Consider the following 26,494-nt stretch of genomic DNA (forward strand, 5'->3'; position numbering starts at 1 on the left):
ATCATTCTTTAAGCATCATCAAATATAGGACATTGGAGTGCATAGGATTCAAATACAGACCTGTGCGCTTACAATAGACAACAGTCCTTGTATGTACATGGACGTCTGCCACCACATGAAACATGCACATCAATGTTTGCTTCAGAATATACTGTTCTCCAATGGCTTCAAAGATATATGATCAGCAGTAATATCGAAATGCTGCCGACCGGTACACATCAGCATGTGCTTCGATGGATGCTGCAAAGCATGAGACCTACCAGTTTTAATGCATTTACTTGTATTTTGACTCTCAATACTATTGCAGAGATGTACTTACCATCTGGTGGTTTAGAGTATCCACCACCCATAGTGATAACCAATGGAAGCTCCCATGTCAAGCAAGCTGAATACACCATGTTGTTTCTTTGAAGCAGACCCTGTCTGCACCACAGATGCCTTACCAGAATGTATGAGGATTGATAGTATTTTTTTTCTTTTTTTAGCCAATAAAGTGTGGCTAATTATATTGCTTCAGAAAACCTTGAATACAAAGCTCAACAGACTAGCTGGAGCTGCTACAGAGTCACAAAAGTATCAAATATACAGGCCTCTTAGGGTGGTCTAGGGGGGATGGGGGCAAGAAGCCATGGAGGGGGGGTGTATCGCCATTTGCGGCTGCCTGCCTGCATCACGAAAAACAAGTCCTGACAGCCCCAAGTGAGCATGAAGTGAAGACGGAGCTCCTGATCCCATCGGCTGCGAAGGAATGAATGATGGAGGTCCAAAGTTCTGCCAAAGTCACCAGTACAGAAAGTCTCTCTCCTCCAAAAACCTCTTAACACCGCGCCTTCCAAATATGCCATCCAGTGAGACTCCCTAGGATCTCCCATACCTCAGAGTGGTGTGCTGTAGGCACCAGTATCTGGCAGATGGGTAGAGCCTCCAAGCCAGCTACTGCGCACGACCTAGCCTCAATAAGGAAGATTGTGTCCTGCATCCCAGCCTCATACAGAAGGTGACGACCCTGGTTGACTGCCTGCCAGCAAAAAGCTCCCCAAGAGATACATCCAAGGCTGGGTGCAATGCGGCGGAGGATGTGGCATACTCCTCTCCACACTAGCAGCGCTGCCTCGCACAACCAAAGGCAGTGCTTTGGAGTTTCCAGAAGCTGCTGTGTGCAACATTTACATCCTCCATCCTTCTGCATCTGGGCTAACCAACTCCCTACCACCAAGCCTCCATGTGCCACCAGCCATACAAAGTACGATACCCTCCTTGGCCTCCAGCTGTCCCATAGGCAGCACCAAAAAGTCCGTCGGAAAGCATCTGTGATGCTATGCTCTGCCCAATACCTGCTACGTGACAATGCCCAATCCATGTCCTCCTGCATCAGCACGTGTCTACCAATCATAGCTCAGTACTCCAAGAACCTCGGTGGCTTCTTGGCGACCGCAGTGGCCGGCCATAGCCACTCTCATGGATCCCACTCCAGCTCATCCAGCAGTCTGCCCACCCAAATCCAGAGGCGCCACTCCCAGAGCTCCTCCCAGAAAACATAGGGGTCTAGTCGCCAAGTCTTCCCCTAAAGGCCCACCACCCAAATCCTCCTCCATGAAAGGATAGCTATCCCCTCATCCTGCTGCCCTCTATCAAGGGCCAGATGCCCCCCTCTTGAACGGTGAAGAAAGTCCCATGCAAGGCGCTGCCCACTCTCCCTGCCACCTGTAGGGGGATACCTATTGGTGAAAACTTAGTGGCCCATACCTCCCCAAGCTCTACCGGCTCTCGTACCGTGAGGCCAAGCCACCTCAATCAATCTCCCTTCCCCTCAACTCGACTCCTCTCTGGCAAATTGATACCTGCTACAACACCTCCACGTCCGCACACCTGTACACCTCTCGCCAGGTCTTGATGGTGCGAGCTGGGCCGGCCTCCCAACCAGCCCACTGGATATGGGGGCGCTCGCCGATCTATATCCCCTCTTGATCTTTGACTTGGGGGTTCCAGATCACCGACTGGCGGTCTATCTCCTCATGGCAACCTGGGGGGCTCTGAACTAGGGCCTTACGGAGGCCCTGCCACACCCGAAGTAAGCTACGTAGAAAGGGGGATCTGGGGAGTGTGATCTGGGCCGTCGTGAAGATCCATCTCAAGGACAATCTCCAATCCCCGCAGAGCCTCGATCTGCACTCCTGGAGACCCTCCTGTAGTAGGACCTTCCAGGTCTACCCTCCTGGTGTGAGACCGCGGACTACCAGCTTGCCCAAAAGGGCCATACTCTATTACTCTGGGTCAATGATCCCAAGCCCTCCATCTGACCGATGCCGAATGATGGTCGCCCACACCACCTTGGCCCAAGAATCCCTGGAGCCGTTCGACCCAGCCCAAAGGAAATTCCGCACTAGGTGGTGAAGCTGAGCAGCACAGGATGAGGAGAAACACCAACATGAGGCGATGTACCAAGTCATCGCTAGGAGGACCTGGTTGACCACCAAGGCCCGGCCTGCTAGGGAGAGGTGAGCAGTATTCCAATAGGTCAGCTTCCTCCAAATAGAATTGAGGACTGGTAGAAACCACTGAGCAGGGGTGATGTCAAGTCCCACCTGGGACCCTAGGTAGCGGACGGTCTCTCCTCTGCACACCCATCTACATCCCAAGTGGACGCCCCACTCCGTACTAGAGTCCGGGTAAGCCTACCGACTTTCGCCAGTTGATTTTTGCTCCTGCCGCAGTACAAAATACCTCAAGCGCTAGTCTCACTCTCTCCAGCATCACCTCATCATCCTCTATGTAAAGTGTTGTATCATCTACATACTCTGACTCTAACACCTCCATCTCCTCTCTCACTGGAAGTCGAAGGCCACGTAGCCCACTTACGCGTGACCTGAGAAAGTAAGACATCGCCTCCGCAAAGAGCAAGAACAGATACGGGGCCAGTGGGCAACCTTGCCGTACCAATCTCTCCAGCCAAAACTCCTCCCCTCTCCTACCATCTATGAGAACCCTGTTGGTAGCCGATCTGTAGAGTGCAGAGACCCCATGGATCCATGCCTTGGGGAAGCCCAACCTCTCCATAGTGCCCTCCAAAAAGTCCCAGTCCACCCTGTCGTAGGCTTTCTCAAAATCCACGAGTGGTACAGCCAAACCTTGACCACTATGTTGGGCCCACTCTGTAGCCTCAACGAAGGTAAAGACATTGTCTAAGATGCTCCTATCGTGGACAAAGCCTATCTCTGTGTCATAAATGATGTCTGGCAGCATAGAGCGGAGTTGCCTACCAATCATGTTTGCCAGTGCCTTATAGGCAACTTGCAACAAAGTGATCGGTCTCCACTGGGATAGCTCCAACCGGTCTCCCCCTTTGGGGAGGAGACTGATAAGACCTGCCAATAAACTCCCTGGCATCCAACCTGAGCTGAAAATCTCCTGGAAAGCCAATAGTAAGGGGTCCTTCACTACCTCCCAGGAGGTGGTGAAGAAAGCCTTGGAGAGGCCATCCTCTCCCGAGCATTTTTGCCTGTCCTGTGTGTCGAAAGCCTCCTCTAATTTCTTCTCTCTGAAGGGGGCTAAGAGGCAGCGTCCCATGTCATCTATGACGAGGGACGGGAAGTGGTCCCAATCCTGCTATCTGCAACGTTGTCCTCGAGCTGAGGCTATCTCTTGATGGAAAAGACGTCTGTAATAGTTGGTGGCAATCTCCCTCACCTCGTCTGGGCTAGAGCGAATCCTCCCATATTGATCCCGAAGACTGAGTATCTACTCTCTTGAGGTGCAGGGCTAGTGTGCTTGAAAGAACTCCTTGCACATCGTGTCCCTCTTCCGCACCCAAAAGGCTGTTGAGGTGCGGAATGAGAACTCCAAGCACCTGTCCTCTAGGCCAGCAATGGCTGCTCGTGCGCGCACCTCCTATGCGTGGAGGATGTGATCCCCTGGTGTCTCCTATAATAATCTCTACATAGCTACTAGGTCCCGCAGAAGTTCTCTCTCCTCGCCTCCTCCTAGCAATGCTACCTAGCCTGTAGGGCTACCTCCTGGCATATACTACTCGACTCAGCTAGGACCTCTGCAACCTCCTCTGCGATCTGGTCCCTCCTACTCCACTCCCTAGTCCAACTCTGCTCAATATGTCTCTTCACCTCTTCTCTCCTGTAGATCGAGTCAGGGATCCAACGAGATCATGTACCGAGGGAAGATGCTGGAGGATCAACTGTCAGGAGGACTAGACAAAGTGGTGCCAGCCAATTGCCCTATCTATCCTCCGCGAGAGCATCCCTACTCTCCCACATAGAACCTATCCAACCGCTCCAGCAAGACTCCGCCTAGCCGCTTGTATCCCCACGAGAAATCCAACAACCTTTCCCTCCTGTGGAAAGCTAGATCTCTCCAAACATTGAGAGCTCCTACTACCAGTAGGAAGACCTCCCATGCCTCCAGCTCCTCCCCAGCCATGCCCTGGTAGGTTCTGCCTCTACCCTGCTGGTCCTCTAAGGCCTCGAGGTTGTTGAAGTCTCCTCCAACAATCCAAAAGTCCACCTCTGGGAGTCCTGCTGCAATCTCCACCCAGAACGTGCTACGTGCCCTGACCTCAGTGGGACCATAGACATTCAAGACTCCGATGCACAAGTCCCCAATATCCAACTTGACCCATAGAACCCTCCCGACCACAATCGCCCCATGATCCCGTACGCAAGCAGTAAGACTCGGGCCAATAGAGATGCATACGCCTCCACTCGTGCCGTGGGCACCGATGGCATACTCCCAGAAGGTGTGTGACCTGCCTAAGAGAACCTTCCCTACCCAATGGGCCTAGGTGAGGGTGAGCTTGTGCTCTGGCAAAAGCAGGATGTCTATCTGTCCCGCAAGGGCCGGCCGCAACTCCTATCAAACAATCAACTTCCTGGAACCACGTGCCCCACTATAGTAGAGACTATTCACATTCCAGGATGCAATGTGTAGGCTCATGGGAAAACCTGTGAATGACCGAGCAGACATCCATTCGGTGTGGAAGCTGCTTATGAGGAGGAAAAACTATGGGGCATGCAAGTACGCTTTGCCGCATGCTTGGACAGTGAACTCCAATCCCCCATGATGACCCTCAAATGGAGGACCATAGGGGTGTAGATGCTCAAGGTTGTACTACCAATGCATGTATCAGCTATGCTGAGAGTCGTGACTCTGTACACTGTTAGAAACGGGCCGCCTGTGCTAGGGGCCACTCAATCACATCCCTCGGATCTCTCCACTGTGGAGGGAACTCAAAAGATAATGTTGAAGTGTGGGACCTCGGCACCAACCCACCAGTTAATGTTCATCATGCAACCAGGCCACTACTGTGCAAAAAGTACTAGTCCTTCCTTTCCCATCCACTGGGAGATGTGGTCTGCCACCTGACTCTTCACCTCCTCCTCTATCTGTGTCGTCGTCCAATCCCTTGAGCAAGAGGACTGAAGGCAAAAAGCATAGTTTGGTCCATCCAATGGTGCCAGTAGATGAACCTTGCCCCTCCTTGACTTATGAACCACAAAGATTCCCACCTCTAGAGGTAGTGGAAACTCTTCACACTCCGCAACTCTGAGGTACGACCACGGACCACTGCAAAAGAACTCCCGTGGTAACAGGTGCACCTGTCTCAGAAAAGTGTGACGGGCGACAGGTGCAGATGAGCTGGTAACTGTGTGGGAGGGGAAAGATTGTTGGTGCGAGGAGGATGAAGGCATGTGTGGCTCATCACCTCCTGTGGGAGGAGGGGGGGTGGGTCTGGGGGGGATCACCTGAAACAGGTGCGGATTAGGGGGGGTGCTCGGCAAGCGAGGTGGTGGGGGGGAAGAGGATCGAGGGATGGTGGGATGGTCAGAGATACGTGGTGGCTGTGGGGGGGAGCTGGTGGCCCTAGAAGGGGGGGCTGTGGGCCAGGGTCAGCAGTGGGGGGGCCATGGGAGGTGGGGGAGGGAGGGGTGGGGGCTGTGGGCTCTCACGTAAGGTAGTCTCTGGCACGGGTGGTGGATGTGGGGAATTGCGGTCCTGTCGGGTGGGGCAAGTAGGGGGGCTGCGGAGTGCTTTGCCGAGGGGGCGTCACTCACCCTCCTACTCCCTGCTATCAAGGCTGCTTCTGAGGAGCTGGCTGTGGCCCCCCTTGCCGTCTCCCTCGTTGTCGTCTTTGGACCCGTGTGAAGCCGTCAGCATCCACCTACGGGCTTGTTGGCAGAACCGCCTTGGCTCCGAAATGCGTGCAATCTGCTACCTGATACCCAAAGTCGTGGCAGCATAGGCATAGCCTTGGTTGCCTAATCACAATGACCTGTTGCCTAAAGGAGTGACCTCCTGCCTCAATCTCCAGGAACTTTGGTATACTCTTTGTGTCTTTCACAGCCACTCGTACCTTTGGGACTCCTGCAGTTGTCATTGCATCCGCAAAGGAGGGAGGAAGAACTGTGCCAAAGAGCCATCCAAAGTCCTCCACTAATTGGTGGTACTCTACCGCCAGTCCAGAGAAAGGTAGAGTGATTGGATGTCTGAGAAATCTATTATGGAGCACAAATGTCTCCACTGTGAAGCTGCTATACCAGGGGACCATGTAAATGACCCCCTTCGTGGAGGCATAGGGTGCACTTTCCACTAACTCATGAGCTGCATCTGCAGAGGTGAGTCGAACCATGAAGATCCCTTGGCCCATGAGGACTGCCTCCACAATCTGCGCTATGCCAATGTGCAACGTGGAGTGGAGCCAATCCCGCAACTAAGCCCTCGATGGGGAGTGTTCAACGAGCTGACCAAAGATCATTGTTTCTTTCAACTCCAGCTCTATGGCTCGGGCAGCTAAGAGTTGTTCCTCAAAGAGGATGATATGCAAGGTATTTGACTGGGGGGCACTCGTAGAATGCGCCGGCGTCTGACCAGAGGTTTCCATTGTGCGTCCCTGCTGAGAACCTACCTACCACGCTGCAATGCTACCGGAGGGGGGGAGAGTTGCTGCAGGGGGTAGTAGGCAATGTGACGGGCAGGAGTTTTTTCAACAAGTAGATGAGTTGGGCATATTGATAGTACATTTACGTTGCTCGATAACCTTTTAAGCCCCTTTTTAAAATTTTGAATTTTGGTTGCTTTGCAGATGGAAATATGCACTTACAGCCCTAACAATTGCAAAGATAGGAAATGGGCAAGCACCCATGCATTAACTGTATGTATGTAACTTCCACAGTACACTTTACTGATGGAACAAAACTTGCTGACATGCAGCCTTTGATGATTTAGTGAGATTGCAGCATGGTACTCCTTTCAGAAGCTCTATATCATGCTGGTCTGGTAACGTTGCAAGCTTTCAGCACAGAGAGACGTCATCATGCCATCCACTCTTAACACATAAAAGGCTTCTAGAACCATCAACTTTAGGTGAAAACCACTGCATGCCAATTACAAGTTGCAGAGAAAGAAGTACAATTGCAAGCCATACCTTGTCATAGATAGTCTGCCAAATGTATCTTCACAAAGTGCATCGACTCCTGCCTGTAAACCAGTAAATATATTCACTCAATTTCTGTTCTAACAATACACTCTCATCAATAACAAATGGAATAGTCCTCAAAGCAAGGATTGTTCAAAACTCAGAAACATAAGTCAAAATAACCCATCTGAGATGTGCATATCAATAATATAGCAACTATTACATACGGATAGAAATATGGCATCTAAATAGGCATCAAAAGACGGGGCCCCATGGAATGCATGATCCATTGCTTTTCATTTGTGTGAAGTGCCCATTATCTAATGCAACTGAAGAACTTGGAATACTATGATAATTTGGAAAAAAATCTGCCACCAGCCCAGACCCTAGAGCCTAAACCTTTGGGAAGGAAACTCCAGTTTATCCAAAGAAACTGATTTTCTGGAATGGCAAAGTAAGCATTGTACAGCCTCTGTAGGTTGTAAACATCTCAAATGAGGTGAGGCAATTCTTTGCTTAGCCAATTTTTTCTCCAACTGCAAGCCTCCAATGAAACATCTCTATAGAAATACCTGTTTCTTTTGAAGGAAATTTGCCTCACCACATTCTTCCAATATTTGTTTTCCACCAATTTTTGGGCTTATTGATATGCTAAAGAGCAGTAAAATATGCCTGTAAATTTGAAGACAAAGCATTCCATGCTGAGAAATTCCACGGCAATTACAATGTTGTTTTATGTTTCCAAGCATCAAATCTGTCCATCCCTAGCTTGGGATGAATCTACTTTCTGTCCCATCAACGTTGCCTCATGGGGAGAGTTGTCTTCTTTACTACAACTAAGGATGAAGTAATTGATGACAAGACCAGTCTACTGATAGCTCGAGGCAAAGTACAACCTAATGGCCTCTATCTGATGGCCCAGTCTCTCCCCAGCCAAACATTGAAATCTCCAAGTTGGGCTTGGCTGTGGCCAAGTCACCTTCAAATGAGGAGTGCCTTGGCATTTTAGGCTAGGTCATCTTAGCTATGTTTCTCTTTATAATTTATCACAATATTAGTTGGTTGAAGGTCTTCAACATCTAAAACTAGCTAAATACATGTGAGCCTATCGATTGGGGAACAACACCGCGCACCATTTCCATAGCATTTAATTTAAAGAGCCAAGCAACCACTAAGGGTCGATTCACCTTGACTGAAGAGGTAAACGATTCACACCATCACTAAATGGATCACAATATTTCTTTCTCATTGTGGATGTATTTTCTCAAGGAAAAATTCCAAGCCTTCACCTACTTCTCTTCTTTGGTTGCAGTTGGTCCAAACTCAGATGGGAGTCGGTATAGGGACAACAAGAAGTGATAACCGTACTAAGTTCATCTGCCACGAATTTATGGAGTTCTTACATAAGCTGGACATTCAGCATTATCTCACCTCTACCAACTCCTCTTGCCAAAATGGAGCCGTGGAGTATAGAAACTGAACAGTTATAAATAGAGCACAATCCTATTGTTTACGACTGAGCTACCCTAGCACCTATGGTTAGAAGCAATCAGGTACATCTTTTGAGCCAATGCCCGACAGCCATGATCCCTAAAAAGGACTCCTTCGAGGCATTCCCTGGCTCTTGCCCTTCTATTCCTATGTTCTAGTATTTGCTTGTAGTGCATACATACATGCACTAGATGACAAGAGGCCCAAGGGGTAAGCCTGTGCCCAAAGAGGGGTTATTGACATTTGTACGCTATTTTTCGAAGCCAAGGCCTATTTAGAGAGAGCGCAATGAAAGAGAATTATGAACATAGAGAAGACGAGAGAGAGAGAGAGAGAGAGAGAGAGAGAGAGAGAAAGTTATATTAACGTCTACAAAAGGCCGAGTTGGCCTATGAGACCAAAAGGTTACATACAAAATGTCTGGGAAGTTTTCCAAGTCCCAATAAAGCTACTATCTAGTGTTATGGTGAACTAGGTGAGTAGGTACAAAATGGTATACATACTCAATACAATCTAGATGCACCTCAAGGGCAGTGTGGAACTGCTCATGGAGCGTGGTCATCTTAAGATGCCCCGCATGGGCCTGTCTAGCATGGAGAGGCTGAAGCAGTGAGGTATGGCTCCCCGGTGGCACTGTAGTACCCGCTGTATCTGTAGATGATGTCTCCTGCGGGGGCATGGGCCTGCTGGGTGTGGGCGGCGAGCTCTGCCACTCTCTGTAGCTCTATCCAAGGTGACTCCTCGGGGTGGGGCCATTGGTCGGTTGGCTGCAGTCCTCGTTGTAGAGGGGGTGGCCGAGGGTCTATAGAAATCTTTAAGGGTGTGTTGCTGTGTGTTCCCGGCTGTTTGGTCCCGGCCCCGTAGAAGGTGGTCTCTATGTCGGCGTAGCTCCAGGAGGAAAAGCCTGAGGCATTTCTGGTCAGGGAAGTCTAGTGTTTGGGAGAGTGGCCCGAATCCCTCCTTGAAGAGATAGTGGAAGCGGCCCCTGATCTCAAAATACACTGGGCATCTACGCATGTAATGTTCTCTTGTTTCTGGCTCTAGCTGACAGAGTTGGCAAATCCTGTCCTCTGGGGGGGAGAGGGTCCACTCTGTATCTGCCTGTCTCAATCATAGCTGGTGTGATGGCGTACAAAGTTTCCCAATGGCACTTCGGACCCCATGGGACAGGTGTACATCCATGTATCTTGGGCGTATAAATGCAGAAAATGAAGGAACAAAACTGTATTGATCTGAGAATGAAAGCTGAATACAAGGCTGCACTGATCAGCTCTTGCACGCTACTAGTATGCATCAATGAGGGCAGGGTGCTGGATTGGGCAGAAGTGTGCTAGAACAGCAGGCTGAAAGAAAATAGTGAAGAGGACTAAGAAGCAATGTGCAGGCAGGCTGTGGACAGAACTATGAATAGCTGATCAACCCCACACCTTGCCAACCAGCTGCCAAAATAGGAGAAAAACCTGGCTGACCTGCTGTAAACCAGCCACCCAGCCTAGCACATGGCAAAAATGCAATGCACTCCACCTGGACCATTTGAAAACAGCTGCAAACTAACTGATCCGCTGGAAACTGAAATGCAAATGCACAGAAAGCTGCTAGAGCTCCTCTATCTCCATTAGACTTTGATAGAACTCACAACCAAGAGATGACCAGCATAATATATATGAAACACTAACATCCCCTCTTAGATCCTCAGAATGGCTGAAGGCCAAGGATATCCATACAATGAAGCATGGAAACCTAAGACAATGGTCTCGTGAAGATGTAAGAGTGGCCCTGTCTCAATACAAGATCCTAGAAGATCAAGTTCCCTAAAGATACCGCAAGGCACAAAGAGAGTGCCTTGCTAGTGAGCCGAAAGGGATGTCTCCGTAAGAGAAAGGGATGTCTCCGTAAGAGAAGGGAACAAAGCTACCACGCAGGAAATTTCAGGCCAGAACCATATGAGAGAGCCAATGAGGAACCAATAGCGCGTAGCATCTGAAAGGGGGTTGCTTGTTGAAGAAAGTTCGGACTTGAGGTGCATGGAGCAAGAGATATGCTTACAAGAAGCTATGCGAAAGTCCATCAAAAGCTCGGAGATATACTTGTGTTGAGAATAAAGATGCCCTGAGGTAGCTGACAAACCTCAAGACCAAAGAAGGAGTGGAGAAAAACTGAGGTCAATCATGTCAAACTCTTGACTCAATATCTCCCATGTATGCTCCATCTCCCATTCTTTTATGACATCATAGTCTACTCGAAGAATGCGGGAAAACATTAGATGCATTTGACTTCTTTGTTTGAGGAACTCAAAAAACAGAAGCTGGTTATTAATGCAAAAAAAATGAACTCTTTGTGTCATGGATTCACTTCTTCCGGCATACTGTCTCAAAGGATGGTGTTAGAATGAATCCTACAAGAGTGGAAGCCATACGCAGCTGGCTTCATTTGAGAACCTTGCATGATATATGCAGATTTTTGGGGTTGTGTTCGTACTATAGAAGGTTTGTGCTGGCTTTACTGATATTGCTTCAGCCCTTTATGCATTGCAGAAGAAGGGAGTTTCATTCACATGGGCTGATTAGGACATTGCAACATTCAATAAGCTAAAGAAAAGCTTACTTTGGATCTAGCATTGATCTTGCTAGATCTCCCAAAAAGCTTTTTTTGTTCAATGTGATGAATGTGGGAACAGCATTGGTGCAATCCTAATGCAAGAAGGCCATGTTGTGGCATATGAGAGTAGAATTTTACAAGGTGCTAAGAAAAATTTCCAAGTTTATGAGAAAGAGTTGCTTGCTGTAATTCATGCTCTTTCTACATGGAAACACTACTTACTAGGGGCTGATTTTATTGTACATACATATTATCAAACTCCATGATATTTTCTCACAGAGACTAAGCTGTTTGAGAAGTATATACGATGGCCCAATGTTTTATCCATGTTTCACTTTCAGATAATGCATACGGAGGGTAAAAATAATGTTGTGGCTGATGCATTCTCTGGGAAACCACATGTTTATGCAGTGTCTATAGCATATCATCACGAGTTAGATGAGATGAAGACAATATCCAAGACTCGAATCCTATCGTGGCCCTTATCGTATCCATATGAGTCCCTAAATTTTAGAAGCCTTGGATTGGTCTAAAAATGCTAGTCCTAAAACATAGCGATGACATTCTAAAAATAGTGAGTTTTGTGTTTTGGTAGTGCTTACTACATTTGGTTGTTTCTATTCTTGACAATACTGAACGCCCAAAAAAGAAGGCCAGAGAGAAGAGAAAAGTGTTAGGATACTTGTGACACAAGCTTTCAAGTCTGCTACCACTTGTCACACCTCATGATATGTGGCTAGACACTTGTGCTACTCCACTTTTCCTTTTTGCAATAGCTCTCCTCTTTCCCTATAAAGAAAATTAGTTTTTCTTCATTCTACATCAATTACCTTTGTTGTAAGCGCATATACAACAATCGAAGATAGCCTCTACCATTGGCCCTATCCATCTACATTATTATCCTCCACTCCAACACCATCAAATACCCCCATATTTCCTCTTTTTTTATTGTTGCTTTATAGGATGGCAAATCTGTAAATTCATTACAGCCCATACTCCTCAAACTCTTCTTTCATTTCAAAAACAAGAACTAAGTGATATCAATGTATTGGTAATCAAATAATTATTAAATTTATTTTTATAATTAATATTCTGAACATTAATTTAATAAGCTGAATAATGCTGAAAATTGAAATTAGAAGGTTGCCACTTGACAAAACTTATCCATGCAAGTGAGAAAAACGTTTTTAGGGGATGGTGAAAGTCTATTCGAGCCATTGTGAGAGAGAAGAAGACTATTAGAGAGCAAGGAGAGGAGTCCTATAGCATGTGACAGTAATTTGGAGCCCTCCAGGAGCAAGTGACAGAAGCCCAAGGTCCTTCTAGTGCAGATAACAACATACAAGAGGAAACAGCAGTCTTTTTGGTGATCCTAAGTTGTAGGTGGCAACTTCCGTGGTTGTTTGAGCACGACAACAATAGCTTTTTTGTGTTTCTCGTGATAAAACTCTAAAATTTCTCTCTCTATAGCACACTCTCTCATCCCCCAACCATCTCTCAAGTTATCTCAACATTTTCCAACTATTTGAGCAATCATAGAAAGAAATATCAGTCAATCTTTATTGCAAAGCCTAATTTACAGTAAAAATTAGGGTTCAACAGTCACCTCGAGATGCATGCTCAAAATTCAGAGCCTAGAACTTAAATTCCAATAGTTGAAATTGAAAAATTTCAAGAAGATTTAAGAGACTAACCAGCAAATATTAGATTTGGGGTTAAATTAGCCTGTCAAGGACAAGGGTGAAGACCAATCCCCAAGCAAACCAAGGGGCTCCAGTTTTGGGGCCAATTTCAGTTTATGTGAATTTTATACTTGCTGTAATTAGTGCTTAATCAAGTTATTTACTACCCTATCCAAGGAGAAAGGCGTGTTTCACCTTGTTTATTCCTAATAGACTATGGAACAACATGGCCATAGATTTCATCTTTAATCTTCCTAAGACACCTACAAGGAATAATGGTATATGGACCATTATTTGCAAGTCTAGCAAACATGCTCATTTCATTCTCGTGAGGAAAAAGATAACTATGGATCATATGGCAAGATTGTTCATAAATACATCTTTAAATATCATGGTATGCCACACTCTATTGTGAGTGATAGAGATCCTCGCATGACAAGTCTCTTTGGAGATAAGTTTTTGAAACTATAGGTACAACCCTAACATAGTTGCCTCCATACGTCATACGGATAGGTTCGTACGGTACGTTTTATACGGTATCGTACGATATGTATCCATACAAATTCGTATGTGATTTTGCACCTGTTTAGGCCACGTCGCCTGCACGTCCTATGTCCCGCGTCACACGTTTCCTCAACCCCCGCTTTTACTCCGCCTGCCTGCGTGGCACTTTTTAGGGGGTGGCAAGCCTTGGATACCTCACTCCACCCCCTTTTTCAGCCATGCACTCCCCTCCCCAGCCCTCTTTGGATTCCTTCTAGCTGGCAACCCTCTCTTTGACCATTGACCCCTCTTTGACTGTTTGAACTTTGATCCTTCTCTCATCTACAAAAGATGCTCCTCTCCTCCATGCTTCCACACCAATTGAGCAAGCACTTGTGACTTACATTCTCATCTTCCTCTCTTGGATCTTGATTCTTGAATGGACTTGTGATTTGTCATTCTCGAATCTCACCTCCCATCCCCTCTTTCCGACACCCTATCAAAGCATTTGGTTTGCTCAAATCTCATCTTCCATCCCCTCTATCCCGCGCCCTATCAAAGCATTTGCCATTCTCATCTCCCATCCCCTCTCTCTTACTCTTGCTCTTTCAACTTTACCCCAACCCTCGGGCCTCTCAAGTCTCCCTCCCTTTCAACTTTCAAGACTCAACTTTCAAGAGTCGAGACTCATCTCTCTCTCTCTCTCTCTCTCTCTCTCTCTCTCTCTCTCTCTCTCTCGGGCCTCTTTATTCGTCATCGGCACCATGACTTATGAGAAGCATGAGGCCTTCAATTTGCATGCAATCCATGTGGAGAGGGACACAAAGAAGTCCAACTCCCACCATTGGACATGCAAGTATTGCGGGAAGCACTATACAAGCGGTGCAACTCGGCTTCTCCAACATCTTTCCAAGACGGGGGGGCACATTGCTCCATACAAGGAGATCCCTCGAAACATTGCGGAGGAGATTCTCGCCAAAATGAGAGGGGGATCCACAAGAGGAGGAAGTGGCTTATCGGCACCAACTCCTATGCCTACTAACAAGGAAGCATCCAATGTGAGCATATCTTTAACAGATGCAGTAGAGGCCTTTACCATTGGTGGTGGGGGCTCCACATCCGCATCTGGCTCCAATAAAAGACAAAGAGTGGAGGCTCATGCGGTGCCGAAGAGACAATCATCTCTCTCTCAAGCTCCCGGTCATGTGCATGGATCGGTTGCCTTTCTTAGAGAAAGGCAACGACTTGCGGACATTGAAATTGCACGCACAGTGATTGAGTGCAAACTTGCATTCAATGTCCTAAAGCAAGAGCAATGGAAGGAGATGGTAAAAGCTATCACCAATGTGGGTCCATGTAAAGGATGGATCCGTGTCACATACAATGACATGAGGACCAGAAAGATTGATAAAGAGAAGGAGAGGATTGATAGAGCCCTTGATCCTATTCGGGCCGCATGGATAAAATATGGTTGCTCCATTCTCACCAACGGATGGAGTGATCGTAAGAAACAGGGCATCATCAACATACTCGTCTCATGTCCACTCAACACTTACTTTTTGCGGGCCGTCAATACCGGCAAGAGGGGGAAAAAAACGACGGGTACATTTATCTACCGCCACATTTGACAAGCTATCATTGAGGTATACATTGCAATTTGCATTTTAAATTTGTTTCACTTTCCTTCATTATGATAATATCATGACTCATAATTGAAATTTGATTTATACATAACTTGTAATTTGTAAATTGTGGTTGTAGGTGGGCCCCTCAAATGGGGTGCAAGTTGTTACCGACAATGCATCGAATTGTCGGCACATGGGCCATCTGCTTGAGGCCGAGTTCCCTATGATTGTATGGACTCCATGTGCAAGTCATTGTTTGAACTTGCGCATGGAGGACATTGGGAAGCTCAAGTGGGTAAAGAGGGTGGTCCACAAATCTACATCAATTGTCACATTCTTCACGGTAAAGGTAAAGGTGCTTGTGATGTATCGTGAGCATAGCACACTGGCACATAGGTATCCATGGCTTCTTCACCAACAACAGATGACTAAACTACTGGGTGCTCCAACTGTGGCATCACCGGACACACCACCAATGCTTGCCGACTTCGACCCTTGCTCCAAACCCCCCCGGAGTATATGCGTCTTCCACCACACACTCCTTGTGCCACCTCTCCTTTCTAGGCCACAGAGATTATTCTGCATCGGCTATCAGAGTACTATACTCAAGGCAATAAGACGCATCCAATGCGCACTAAGTCCTTTCGAGCACATGGAGGATCGATTGGCACTACGATCTCCTGGAGATCGTCGCAATGCCAGCGGCAGTCTCTTATTTTCAGGTACAGTGGCTTCCACGACCTACGGATCTGCAGTCCGCTCCATCAAGAGACGGTGATTGTTTAATACCGTCTCCTCGTCAGTCTGCTCCTTCAAGAGCCAGTGGCTATTCAACTCCTTCCTCTTCTTTGGCTACCCAATCTGCTCCACTGAGAGACAGCGGCTGTTGCCCACCTCTTGCTCATTCTGAGCCCCAGCCTTTCCCACCCTCAATTATTCAAGGTCGAGAGGCTACCTCTAGGAGCTCTTCGGCACCCCAGATACCTTCTTCAGCACGACCGGCTACACTTCCTTTGTCATCAGACATTTTGGAGTCTGTGATCCATGAGTTTTTGGATTCCCTATCTACTTCAGAGGGGGATTTAGAGGGGGATGTTATTTCTTTGCCCTCAGAGGGGGCATCTGCTTCTTCTTCAACTTCAGCGGCGGGCCCTCCACCTCCCACCTCAGAGGGGGAACCTACTCCAAATGAAGTTCTTCACCCATCCTCTACTTTCTTGGGGTGGCTGTCTTCGACCAATCACCTCTTCTACTAATACCCAAGATCTTCAGGTACCATCTAGATCGGGACCTCGGAGGTTCAACCGCAACTTAGTGACGTGGCCTTCGTATTCCTTCCAGCATGGATGCACGGAGCTAGTGGCTTCTCTCCCGAGGTTGAGTTTTGGGTTCTCCAATTCACTCTAGCTACTGTTCTTTACTGCAGGTTTCCTTTCCGGTGGAAATCTTGGATCTTAGGGGTCCTCTATTTCTTCTTGCCTTGGTCACTTGGTTAGCATGGAGCCACCTCCTGAGATCGAGTACGGGCATATCCTTATGGTTCTCGGCACCACACAAAGTCCGACATTTCTCCTATGCATTGCATGATTTCATCATCTATGTACTAGGGCGCTTGGGCAAGTGAACAATTTCCCCACGAGGGACACTATCCAAGTGGCACCTGCAACATGAGCATTCTTTAGCATGTAGCATTGCATCTCCACCTCACTCCTCTTGTTCCTCTTTGGCCTGAGAGGGGATGTTGAGAAGCCCTTCACCCTTCACCCTTCACCTGCAATTTGCGTTTTTTGCGTTTTTGTGTTTTTCGTTTAGGGTTTGCAACCCCAAAAAGGGGCACCATCCTAGACTAACTATGCCTATTTATAGGCCACTCTCTCATTCATTCCTCACAGTTGATTCATTCAGTCAGTCGCCTCTTCTCTCCAGCCTCTCCACTACCCTCACACCCCTTAAGGAGGACATTGCGGTTCGTGGTTCGTGGCTGTCTTCATTATCTTCCTTGTGCTACGGCACCCTTGTTCCCTTGTATCACATTCACTCCATGATTCAAATCTTCATCATTCCATTCATCAGAGTTTCGTCTCTCTTCTCTTCTCTTCTCCATGTTTGCCGAGTTCACTCCGTATTCCTCCCCGCAAACCCTACTGTCTCGCTAGTACATCATCTTTTGACACACAGAGACACAGAGTGCACATGTTTTAGAGATAGCAGAGAGGAGATGGGCGTGGATGCATAATCCTATCCATGGTTTTGCTGCATTGGTACATCCGGCCTACAAGTCACCGGCGGTCATGGATGATAGAGTTCCGTTCAAACCAGCTTGCTTATTTGACTCGTGTGGTCCCTGTGGATGACCACAATGCAATGCTAGAGAAGCCAGGATGCTATGCAGATCAGAGAGGGCATGTGGCTTTTGCTTCTCCCACTTGTTGGAGGAGAGAGTTACTAGTGAAGCCTTTATTTTGGTGGCAAAACTTTGGATACGCACCGGAGATTGTTCAACCCTTAGCCATGAGGGTCCTTGCCCAAGATTGCTCTTTGGGCGCATGTGAGAGAAACTAGAGAGCCTATTCTCTCATTCACACAAAGATTCGCAATCGGCTTAGCACACGACAGTTAGAGCGGCTAGTCTATTGCCACACTAACTTACGCATGATGAGGGCTATTATGAGCATGGATAGTCCAAAGCAGGTAAAGTTTAAACACTTAACCATAACATTTAAAATTTGTTGTTTTAACTTTTAAACTTTGAACTTTGAAGTTTAAACTTTATACTTTACAATTTAGACTTTAGCATTGACAATGATCAATCTTACATGCGTCACTGCATTGTATGATTTTTGTTATTTAAAAAATCATCTTAATTTTTTTCGTACTAATATCATACCGTACCTTATTAAAACATAAGGTACCAATTAGTACCATAGTTTATCATATCGTACCTTTCGTACCTAACAACTATGGGTAACCCTAAAGTTCTCATCTTCTTTTTGCCCACAAACAAAAGAACTGTCTAAAAAGGCAAATGCTACTATCTTAGATCTTCCAAAATGGTATGTATCTCAGCATAAACCAAATGGAAAAAGTTTTTATCTCTTGTGGAATTTCTTATCACAACATAGTGCATAGTTCCACCAATTAGACACCATTTGAGATTGTTGAAGGGGAGAAGAAAGTCCGACCCATTTTGCATACAAAGAATAAGATCTTTGAGACTGACAAGTATATCGAGAGTATGGATAAGCTAATACTAAAGCAAAGATAGCTCTCCAAATGACTCAAAAAAAGGTAAAAAAAAAGCAGTTGACTATCACCGCAATGCTTTGGCATTTGCAGAGGGTGATTGGATCTTGTTATGCTTTGAAAAGGCCAAGTTAAAGAATATAAAGGGTAAATAGTGTTTTTTTCCTAAACTCAACATGAGGTATTATGGGCCTTTCCAAGTGTGGCCAAGTTAAAGAAAATAAACAGTAAAGAGTATTTTTTTCTTAAACTCAACATAAGGTATTATGGACCTTTCCAAGTGTTGCAAAGGATCAATGAGATGGCTTACAGATTGAAGCTACCTTATCATTGGAAAATTCACAATGCTTTTTATGCGAGTCTTCTTATGCCTTTCCATGGTGATGTGCCTAAGAATATCAGTAATGAGATGCAACCAGAGTTTGAGGAACTTGATGAAATCTTGGTTCTTCAGTGAATATTGGCACATAAGAAAGGAAAGGTCAAGGCTAAAAGTCTCTAGTCACTATTTAGTAAAGTTTCACAACTATGCATTACTTGATGCAAAATGGATGGAAAATAAAAATTTAATAAAATCACCTCATTTATTACAAATTTTTCTCGATGCTTTTGATTGGAACGGGCCTGAGCTAAGTCAAGCTCAACAAAGCACAAATTTGGAGCATTACATGATGCTCGAGATGGGGGTGGTGTTTCTACTTCCTTGATGCAAATATGCTCATGTATCTCGATGACTCTAGAGACTGTTTGGAGATCTTTTAGATTCCATACGAGTGCTTCTATGACTAGTCTACTAGGCACTTTTGTTTCTATAGTTATGTTTGGTTATTTACTAGTGCAATGAGTATCATTTTGATAGTTGTGGATTTGCATAATTGTGATTGATTGTATACAGTGTAGTAACTACCATCTTGAAAAAAAAAATGTTCATTACTACAACATGGAGTAACAACAATGTATCTAGTTACTTTGAAACCTATATAGATAATTATACATTGATAGTACATGAAGTAACAAGAGCATGTTGGTTACTTGCAATATGTATGAACAATTATACGTTAACAATACATGCAGTAAGGTAGTATACTTGGTTGCTGAAAAACATGCACTAACGGCAGTATGTCTGGTTCCTTGAAAAGATATGTTGCTCATTTTGTACACCATGTTGGAGCTTAACTATGTGCAATTGGGGTCGCTTGCAATGTTTCAAGAGGGGGATATGTTATCAAAATGAGAAACAAACTTAATGATATGTTTGAACTTCATGAAGGTTTTTAATTTAAATGAACTTTAATTCTACTATCCTAACTCTTAGTATGGTAATCATTGCATAAGTAGTGAAGGATTTGACACTAAGCATGCAGTGGACAAGTGTACAAGCTATGAGGTACAATAGCAAGGCAAAAGTAACAAGGTGAAATGTAAAACTTTTATTTATTTGAAAGTTTACACCTTAAAATTGAGTTGCATTGAAAGTTTCACCTAGTAAAACTATTGTTAACCGTCAGACGAACAAGGTGGAAATTTTGGAAAAGCTAAAGCAGAAGAAAAAGGCGAAGGAAAAGTAAAACGGAAGACAAAGGTGCACAAGGAAAATCTAGAAACACAAGAAGCGCAAAAAAGTCCCAAATAAGGGAGAAAGACACACAAGGAAAAGCGCAAGTCAATACTTTTGTAAAAGAGAGCAAGCGCATCATGATTTAATTTAAGGAGTGCCGGGCTCTCACCCATGCAATTTGTAAAGGTAGATGGGCGATAGGAAGGAAGCTAGGAAGATAGGAGGACAATGGGACAAAGGGCCTAGGCCACGGCCGGCTATGTAAAAAAGGGGATAAGGAGATGACCGCCCAAAAGGAATTTAGGGTTTTGTATATAAAGTTGAAAAGTGAATGAGAAGCTCATTTTTGTGTGTGGCCAAAGCTTCTTCTTCTTCTTCTCTTGTTTCTTGCCTTCTTGCTTGTGCTTGAGTGAGGGATTAAGGGAGTAAGTGTGTGAGAGTGAGGGATTGTGGAGAAGAAGCTCCCCATCTTCTCTCTTCATCTTCTCTTCTTCTCTTCTCTTCTCTTTTCTCGCGCGGCTATTGAGGATGGAGCTTGACGGAGAGGACTTGAGCTTGCCACAAGGATCATGGAGCTACTGAAGTGCAAGAGAGAGGAAGGAACTCGATCGAGTATCAAGGTAAGCTCACTATACCCGTAAGGTAGGCATTGCACGTCGGCTATGTGAGAGGTAGCCATGACCGCTCGGCTTGAAATGCTTGATCAATAAGCGGTCCGTAGGTCTCGGGGTAGAGCTCCGTAGCTCCCCTTCATTTTGGTTCCGTTGCCGGGACCAATGGAATCGAGCATTAAGCACCGCGCACATCGAATCGAGCATAGAAGTAGGGTTTGCAGCCCGAACCGGTGCTCGAGATAGTCAGGAGATTAGGAGGTTTTAATCCTTGGAGCAAGTAAGTATTTTGATCTGTTGTTGAATATTAGAGTAGGACCGTCCATCTCCATCTCTGTTTATGATTTTTGTTGCATTAGGTTAAGATTAGGATAGGAAAAAGAAGGAAAACAGAAAGGGTTCTGCTGCTGCTGGAAACAGGGAAATAGGGGCACAAATTCTAGAGTACCGTTCGATTCGAGCACCACAGTGATTCCAGGTATGTCTGGCATTTCCTTGTAGTGTTTTGCACCTATCTGGAAGGCGTTGGATGATTCCATGGAGTAGGCGTTGAGCTTGAGTCATCTGCGCAACCTGCAAGCTGTCATCTGCACAGTCGGACCAAGTTGTCTGGGTCCGATTCCCAGAATCGGACCACCCGATTTCTGGAGTCAGACCATCCGACTGCGAAAATCGGACCACCATAAAGGATCAGACCACTTTTCCTAGTGTGAGAATCGGACCATTGGTCCTAGCGCCACAATCGGACCACTCATCTTGATGAGAGAGTAGAGGTTGAGTAGCTTAGAACTATACTAAAATGGTTGGTGCAAACATTGTATAACAATATACTAGATGCACCGTTGGCTAGTCGTACTCATTCAAACTCTCATATTGCCTCTTATGCATCCGATTGTTATATGTTGGCTATTTCTAGTCTATGTAATGAGGATGAGTCTATGTCTTTTAAAGAGGCATAAAATTCAAAAAATTGGATGGCTACTTTGCAATTTGAGTGTATAAAGCTATTATGAAAAATGATACTTGGTTGTCATGTGATTTGCCTCCTTGTAAAAAGGCAACTGGCACCAAGTGGGTTTACAAGTTACAACACAAACCAAATGGTAGTGCTGATCATTACAAAGCCAGACTTGTGGCAAAGGTTTATGCTCAACAAAAGAGTAATTTTGATGATACCTTGCTCCTTCCATATAACAACTATTTTAAGCATTTACACATTAACAACTCATAATGATTGGAATGCATATCAATTGGACATGCAAATTGCATTTTTGAATGGTGATCTACATGAGAAAATCTATGTTTTTCAGCCACGTGATTTTGTGCAAAAAGGACAAGAAAGAAAAGTGTGCAAATTGAAAAGGGCTTTGTATTGTTTGAAGCAAGCACCTAGGGCTTGGTATGAGACGATGCATGCATACTTGATTGGACGTGATTTTCACAATAGTCCAACTGAAAGCACATTATATATCAAGCATGAGGGTAATGTGCCTCTGATCATTGTGATTCATGTTGACGGCATGCTACTCACTCGTCCTAATGAGATACATATTTTTTATTTTAAGGCTGAGTTAAATTTAGCTTTTGACATATTAGATTAAGGCCCACTGCATCATTAGATTTGGGTCTCGTGATGGAGGTATTGCTTTGTATCAGACAAATTATGTCAAGACATTATTGGAGAAATTTGGTCTTCAAGACTACAAGCCTCTAGCTACTTCTATGGAGAAAGGTTTGAAGTTGAGCCTTCATGATGCCAAAGACTACTTTGATATCTTTCTCTATCAACAAACTGTTGGATGCTTAATTTATGTATGCATTACGAGACCTAACATTCAATTGCACTCTCGCAGATGAGCAAGTCTAGGAACTGAGCATTGACAAGTAGTGAAGCGGATCTTTCACTACTTGAGTGGTACTCGGTACTTTGAGCTATTTTATCCAAGGGGGAATCATTACCGCCAAAATCATACACCTTTTCAGATTCTGACTAGACTGGTTGTCATGATACTCGCATTTCCAAAAGTCATTTTTGCTTCATGCTTGGCAGCTCATGCATATAATGATTGAGCAAGAAGCAACCCACAATGGCCACCCCTTTTTTTTTGCAAGTAAAATGTGGCTGATTATATTACTCAAAAAAAAATTGATTACAATGGAGTGCTCATGCTCAACAAACTAGCTAGAGCTGATGCAGAGTCACAAATACATCATGTATACAAGCCTCTCAAGGTGGTCTGGAGGGGATGGGAGCAAGAAGCCATGGAGGGGGGGGGGGGGGGGTGGGTGTATCGCCATCTAGGACTACCTGTTTGCATCACGAAAAACAGGTCCTAGCCACCCCAAGTACGCATGAAGTGACAACGGAGCTCCTGACGAGCCCTACACCTGCTCCCAACAGCCACGGAGGGAGTGGATGATGGAGGTCCAGAGCTCTGCTAAGGTCGCTTGTACTGGAAGTGTCTCTCCGCCAAAAGCCTCTTGACACCGCGCCTTCCAGATATGCCATCCAATAAGACTCCATATGATCTCCCATACCTCAGAGCGGTCTGTTGTGGACTCGAGTACCTGGCAGATGGGTAGAGCCTCCAAACCGACTACTACGCACAACCTTGTCTCAATGATGAATATTGTATCCTGCATCCCGGCTTCATACAGAAGGTGACGGCCCTGGTTGACAACCTACTAGAAGAAAGCTCCCCATGAGATATATCCAAGGCTGGGTGCTATACGACGAAGGATACGGCATGCTCCTCTCCACACGAGCTGTGCCACCTCACAAGACCAAAGGCAGTGCTTTGGGGTTTCCAGGGGCTGCTGTGTGCAGCGCTTACAACCTCCCTCCTTCTGCATCTGGGCAAGCCAACTTCCCACCGCCAAGCATCCATGTGCCACTAGCCATAAGAAATACAATACCCTCCTCGGCCTCCAGCTATCCCATAGGTAGTGCCAGAAGGTCCCTCGGAATGGCTTCGTGATGTTGTGCTCCGCCCATTGCTTGCAACATGACAACGCCCAATCCATATCCTCCTGCATCAGTATGTGTCTACCAATCCTAGCAGTGTACTCGACGAACCGCGGTGGCTTCCTGACGACTGCAGTGGCCGCCATAGCCACTCTCCTAGATCCCACTCCAGCTCATCAAGTGGTTTGCCCTCCCATATCCAAAGGCACCACTCTCTGAGCTCCTTCCAGAAAACATAGAGGTCCATTCGCCATGTCTTCCCCTGAAGGCCCACTACCCGAATCCTCCTCCACGACAGGGCAGCTATCCCCTCATCCTGCTGCCCTCTGTCAAGGCCCAGATGGCAGTGGCCACCCCTAGTTGTAAAGCTGAGTAGAGAACAGTTTTCACAGCTATGATTGAGTGTGTTTGGCTCAGATGCCTCTTGGGTGATTTGGGTGTTGGACAATCATTTGCCACCACCATCTTTACTAACAATCAAAGCGCATTGGCAATTGCATGGAATCCAATGTTCGATGCGCATACTAAGCATATTGAGGTGCACTATCATTATGTTAGGGAGAGACTCTCTACAGGAGAGATCAGTTTGGCCTATGTGCCAACATAGACCTTGCAGATCTTTTCACAATGGCTTTGCATCCTGAGAAGTTTGAAGCTTTTCACAGAGGTTTTGGCTTACTTCCCTTTGTGGATTGATCTAATCCAATGCACAAGGCACTTCCCTATACATGAGTACTAGCTCTTGTTCACTGCATCACTCCCAAGGGGGATTTGTTGCCACATTTGAATAGTGACCTATGTGAACAGCCATCAAGGCACTTTTTTGCCTCTATATTTACCTCTCAATTTACTTTTAGGGTATACTAAGTCTTTTAAATCTTCTCTATTGATACCTCTCAACACACTTTGAGTTGTGCTCTCTCAAGTTGCTTCTTCTCTAAGCTATGTGGTTGCGTTTCTGCAACCCTAAATCCAACAATGCTTTTTAGTCAGCACAACAGTCCATGGAATTCCTTCAAAATATCCTTAATAAGCCCTGGCAATAAAATATAGGTTATCACCAAACAGGAAATAAGTCTGAAAGTTTATATGTACCTTGGAATAAGCAAATGAATTATATTTAATTATGCTGAATGCACAAAAGAATATAGCATGTCTACATGGGCTGATAAACTTCAGTCACAATGTGCTAGCTCATAAATTGACTAAATCAATTCAAATGCATTGTACTCTCGTGCATGCAAAAAGGAAAATATTGACTGACTGTATAATTTTAACAATAACCTGGAAAAAAATCAGGCTTGGATTGTGGAAGGTAAATAATTTGTTCAGCCAGTCAGACAAAACAGACAGATATGCTTCATCATCAGTATTGTCCAATAATTCAATGTCATAATTTGACTTCATCTTGGTACGCCAAGGATAATTGTTCGCTCCATGCATGCTAAAAGTAATAACCCTATCATCCTCCTCAAAAATTTTTGCTGTACCGTTTCCCTGTCCACATTCAACAAACCATTATTCCTCACTAGGTCTAGAACTAAATAACTTTCAGGATATTACTCAGTATCATGTAGAGTTCAGTGCCAAATCATAATGTGCCTAACCGATTAATAAATCCTCTTGAAACTGCAAGATTATAAAATATCTCTATTTTTATGTGGGAATTTGTATACGATCTGTAGGGGCGAGAAAGAGAGAAATAAAGCAAGAACAAAAGATATATTTCACATCTGGGAAAGCCCAACATGGCCATGGGGCTTCAGCACGTGGTACAAGCAAATTCCCTCTCACAATAGAATACAATCCAAGTATACCTCTAAATGATTCACTGTAGAATCCTTTACTATAGGGCCTAGTGTAAAGATGAATGAAAACCTTATCCTAACATAGAGTTTCGTCTACTCATCCCAATTTCTTTTGTATGGTGTTGTAACATCTACCCCACCATGGGCATATGGAACAAATTCACATCATGTTATAGGGGAAGCCATACACTTGGTGGGAGGGGCTACCTCGGAAGCCATACATTATGAGTTTAGAATTGATGGAGAGGTTAGGGCTAGAAATCCAGAAAGATGCTTCCATGATTAGGGTGTGTACACCTAGTGTCTTAGGATATTATAGTGACACTAGGCTCTAGCGTAAATAAACCTAACTCTAGTTGGTTGGTAGAAGGCTAGTTAGGTCAAGCCTTAACCTAAACATTAGTTGTACTTTCACTCTATCTTTTTCCGTTCAACAAGTACGCTCTATGGTTGAGCTCACACTATCTACTCTCACTCTCTCGTTTCCCTCTCCTTCATAGCCAATGCCATTTCTCACATTTGGTACCAGAGCCGTCCACGCATGGATTGTTGAGATATTTGCAGTCACACCTGCTATGGCCTCTTTGTATGAGGCACTTCTGGGCTTAGGGCATGCAGGTAGACTGAATCCCATATGCACAGAAAGGGAAACTACTACCCATCCAACAACTATAAAGCGTTGTACTTAACTACCACTTTTACACATATATGATGAATGCAATAGCATGATGCTTTCTCTTTTCACTTAGTGTCTTGTCATTGTCAATCTATACATAAGATTGTGTTTATGAGTCCAAGCTTCCATCTTGGAACCTGATTCACTTGTGTAACAGTCAAGTCCAGTGTCTCTGTTCATCATGAGTTCATTCTTCTTCTTCCATCCACCATAGCTCCCTGCCATGCTCTAGATCTTGCATCTTTTCACATGGTATCAAAGCCAATCGAGCATGGCTCAACTCTCCTCTTTGCTCCTCCAGCTCTTCACAGTCTCAGATCAACTCAAGATA

General features: G+C 45.4%; 1 protein-coding gene and 1 pseudogene across 5 annotated transcripts in view; one reads left to right on the forward strand and one right to left on the reverse strand.

Moving 5' to 3' along the window:
• LOC148033264 (uncharacterized) overlaps nucleotides 1-26,494 on the reverse strand; it is a 147,055-nt gene that overhangs the window by 48,750 nt on the left and 71,811 nt on the right. For 2 of the 5 annotated variants that reach the window (XM_087681150.1, XM_087681149.1), the window contains exons 7-10: nucleotides 24,964-25,176; nucleotides 7,433-7,485; nucleotides 320-438; nucleotides 61-240 (exon numbers count right to left, since the gene is read on the reverse strand). In XM_087681150.1, coding sequence (XP_087537276.1) covers nucleotides 182-240; nucleotides 320-438; nucleotides 7,433-7,485; nucleotides 24,964-25,176 — 444 coding nt within the window. In that variant the 3' untranslated portion in view covers nucleotides 61-181. The remainder of the gene's footprint in view (nucleotides 1-60; nucleotides 241-319; nucleotides 439-7,432; nucleotides 7,486-24,963; nucleotides 25,177-26,494) is intronic. The other 3 variants (XM_087681152.1, XM_087681154.1, XM_087681151.1) reach the window with 3 other exon arrangements.
• Nucleotides 14,442-19,002, forward strand: LOC148033266 (uncharacterized; annotated as a pseudogene).

This window comes from Lygodium microphyllum, chromosome 7 (genome assembly GCF_053477565.2).
Source record: "Lygodium microphyllum isolate KBCC chromosome 7, Lygodium_microphyllum_v1.1.10, whole genome shotgun sequence".
NCBI classification, from domain to species: domain Eukaryota; kingdom Viridiplantae; phylum Streptophyta; class Polypodiopsida; order Schizaeales; family Lygodiaceae; genus Lygodium; species Lygodium microphyllum.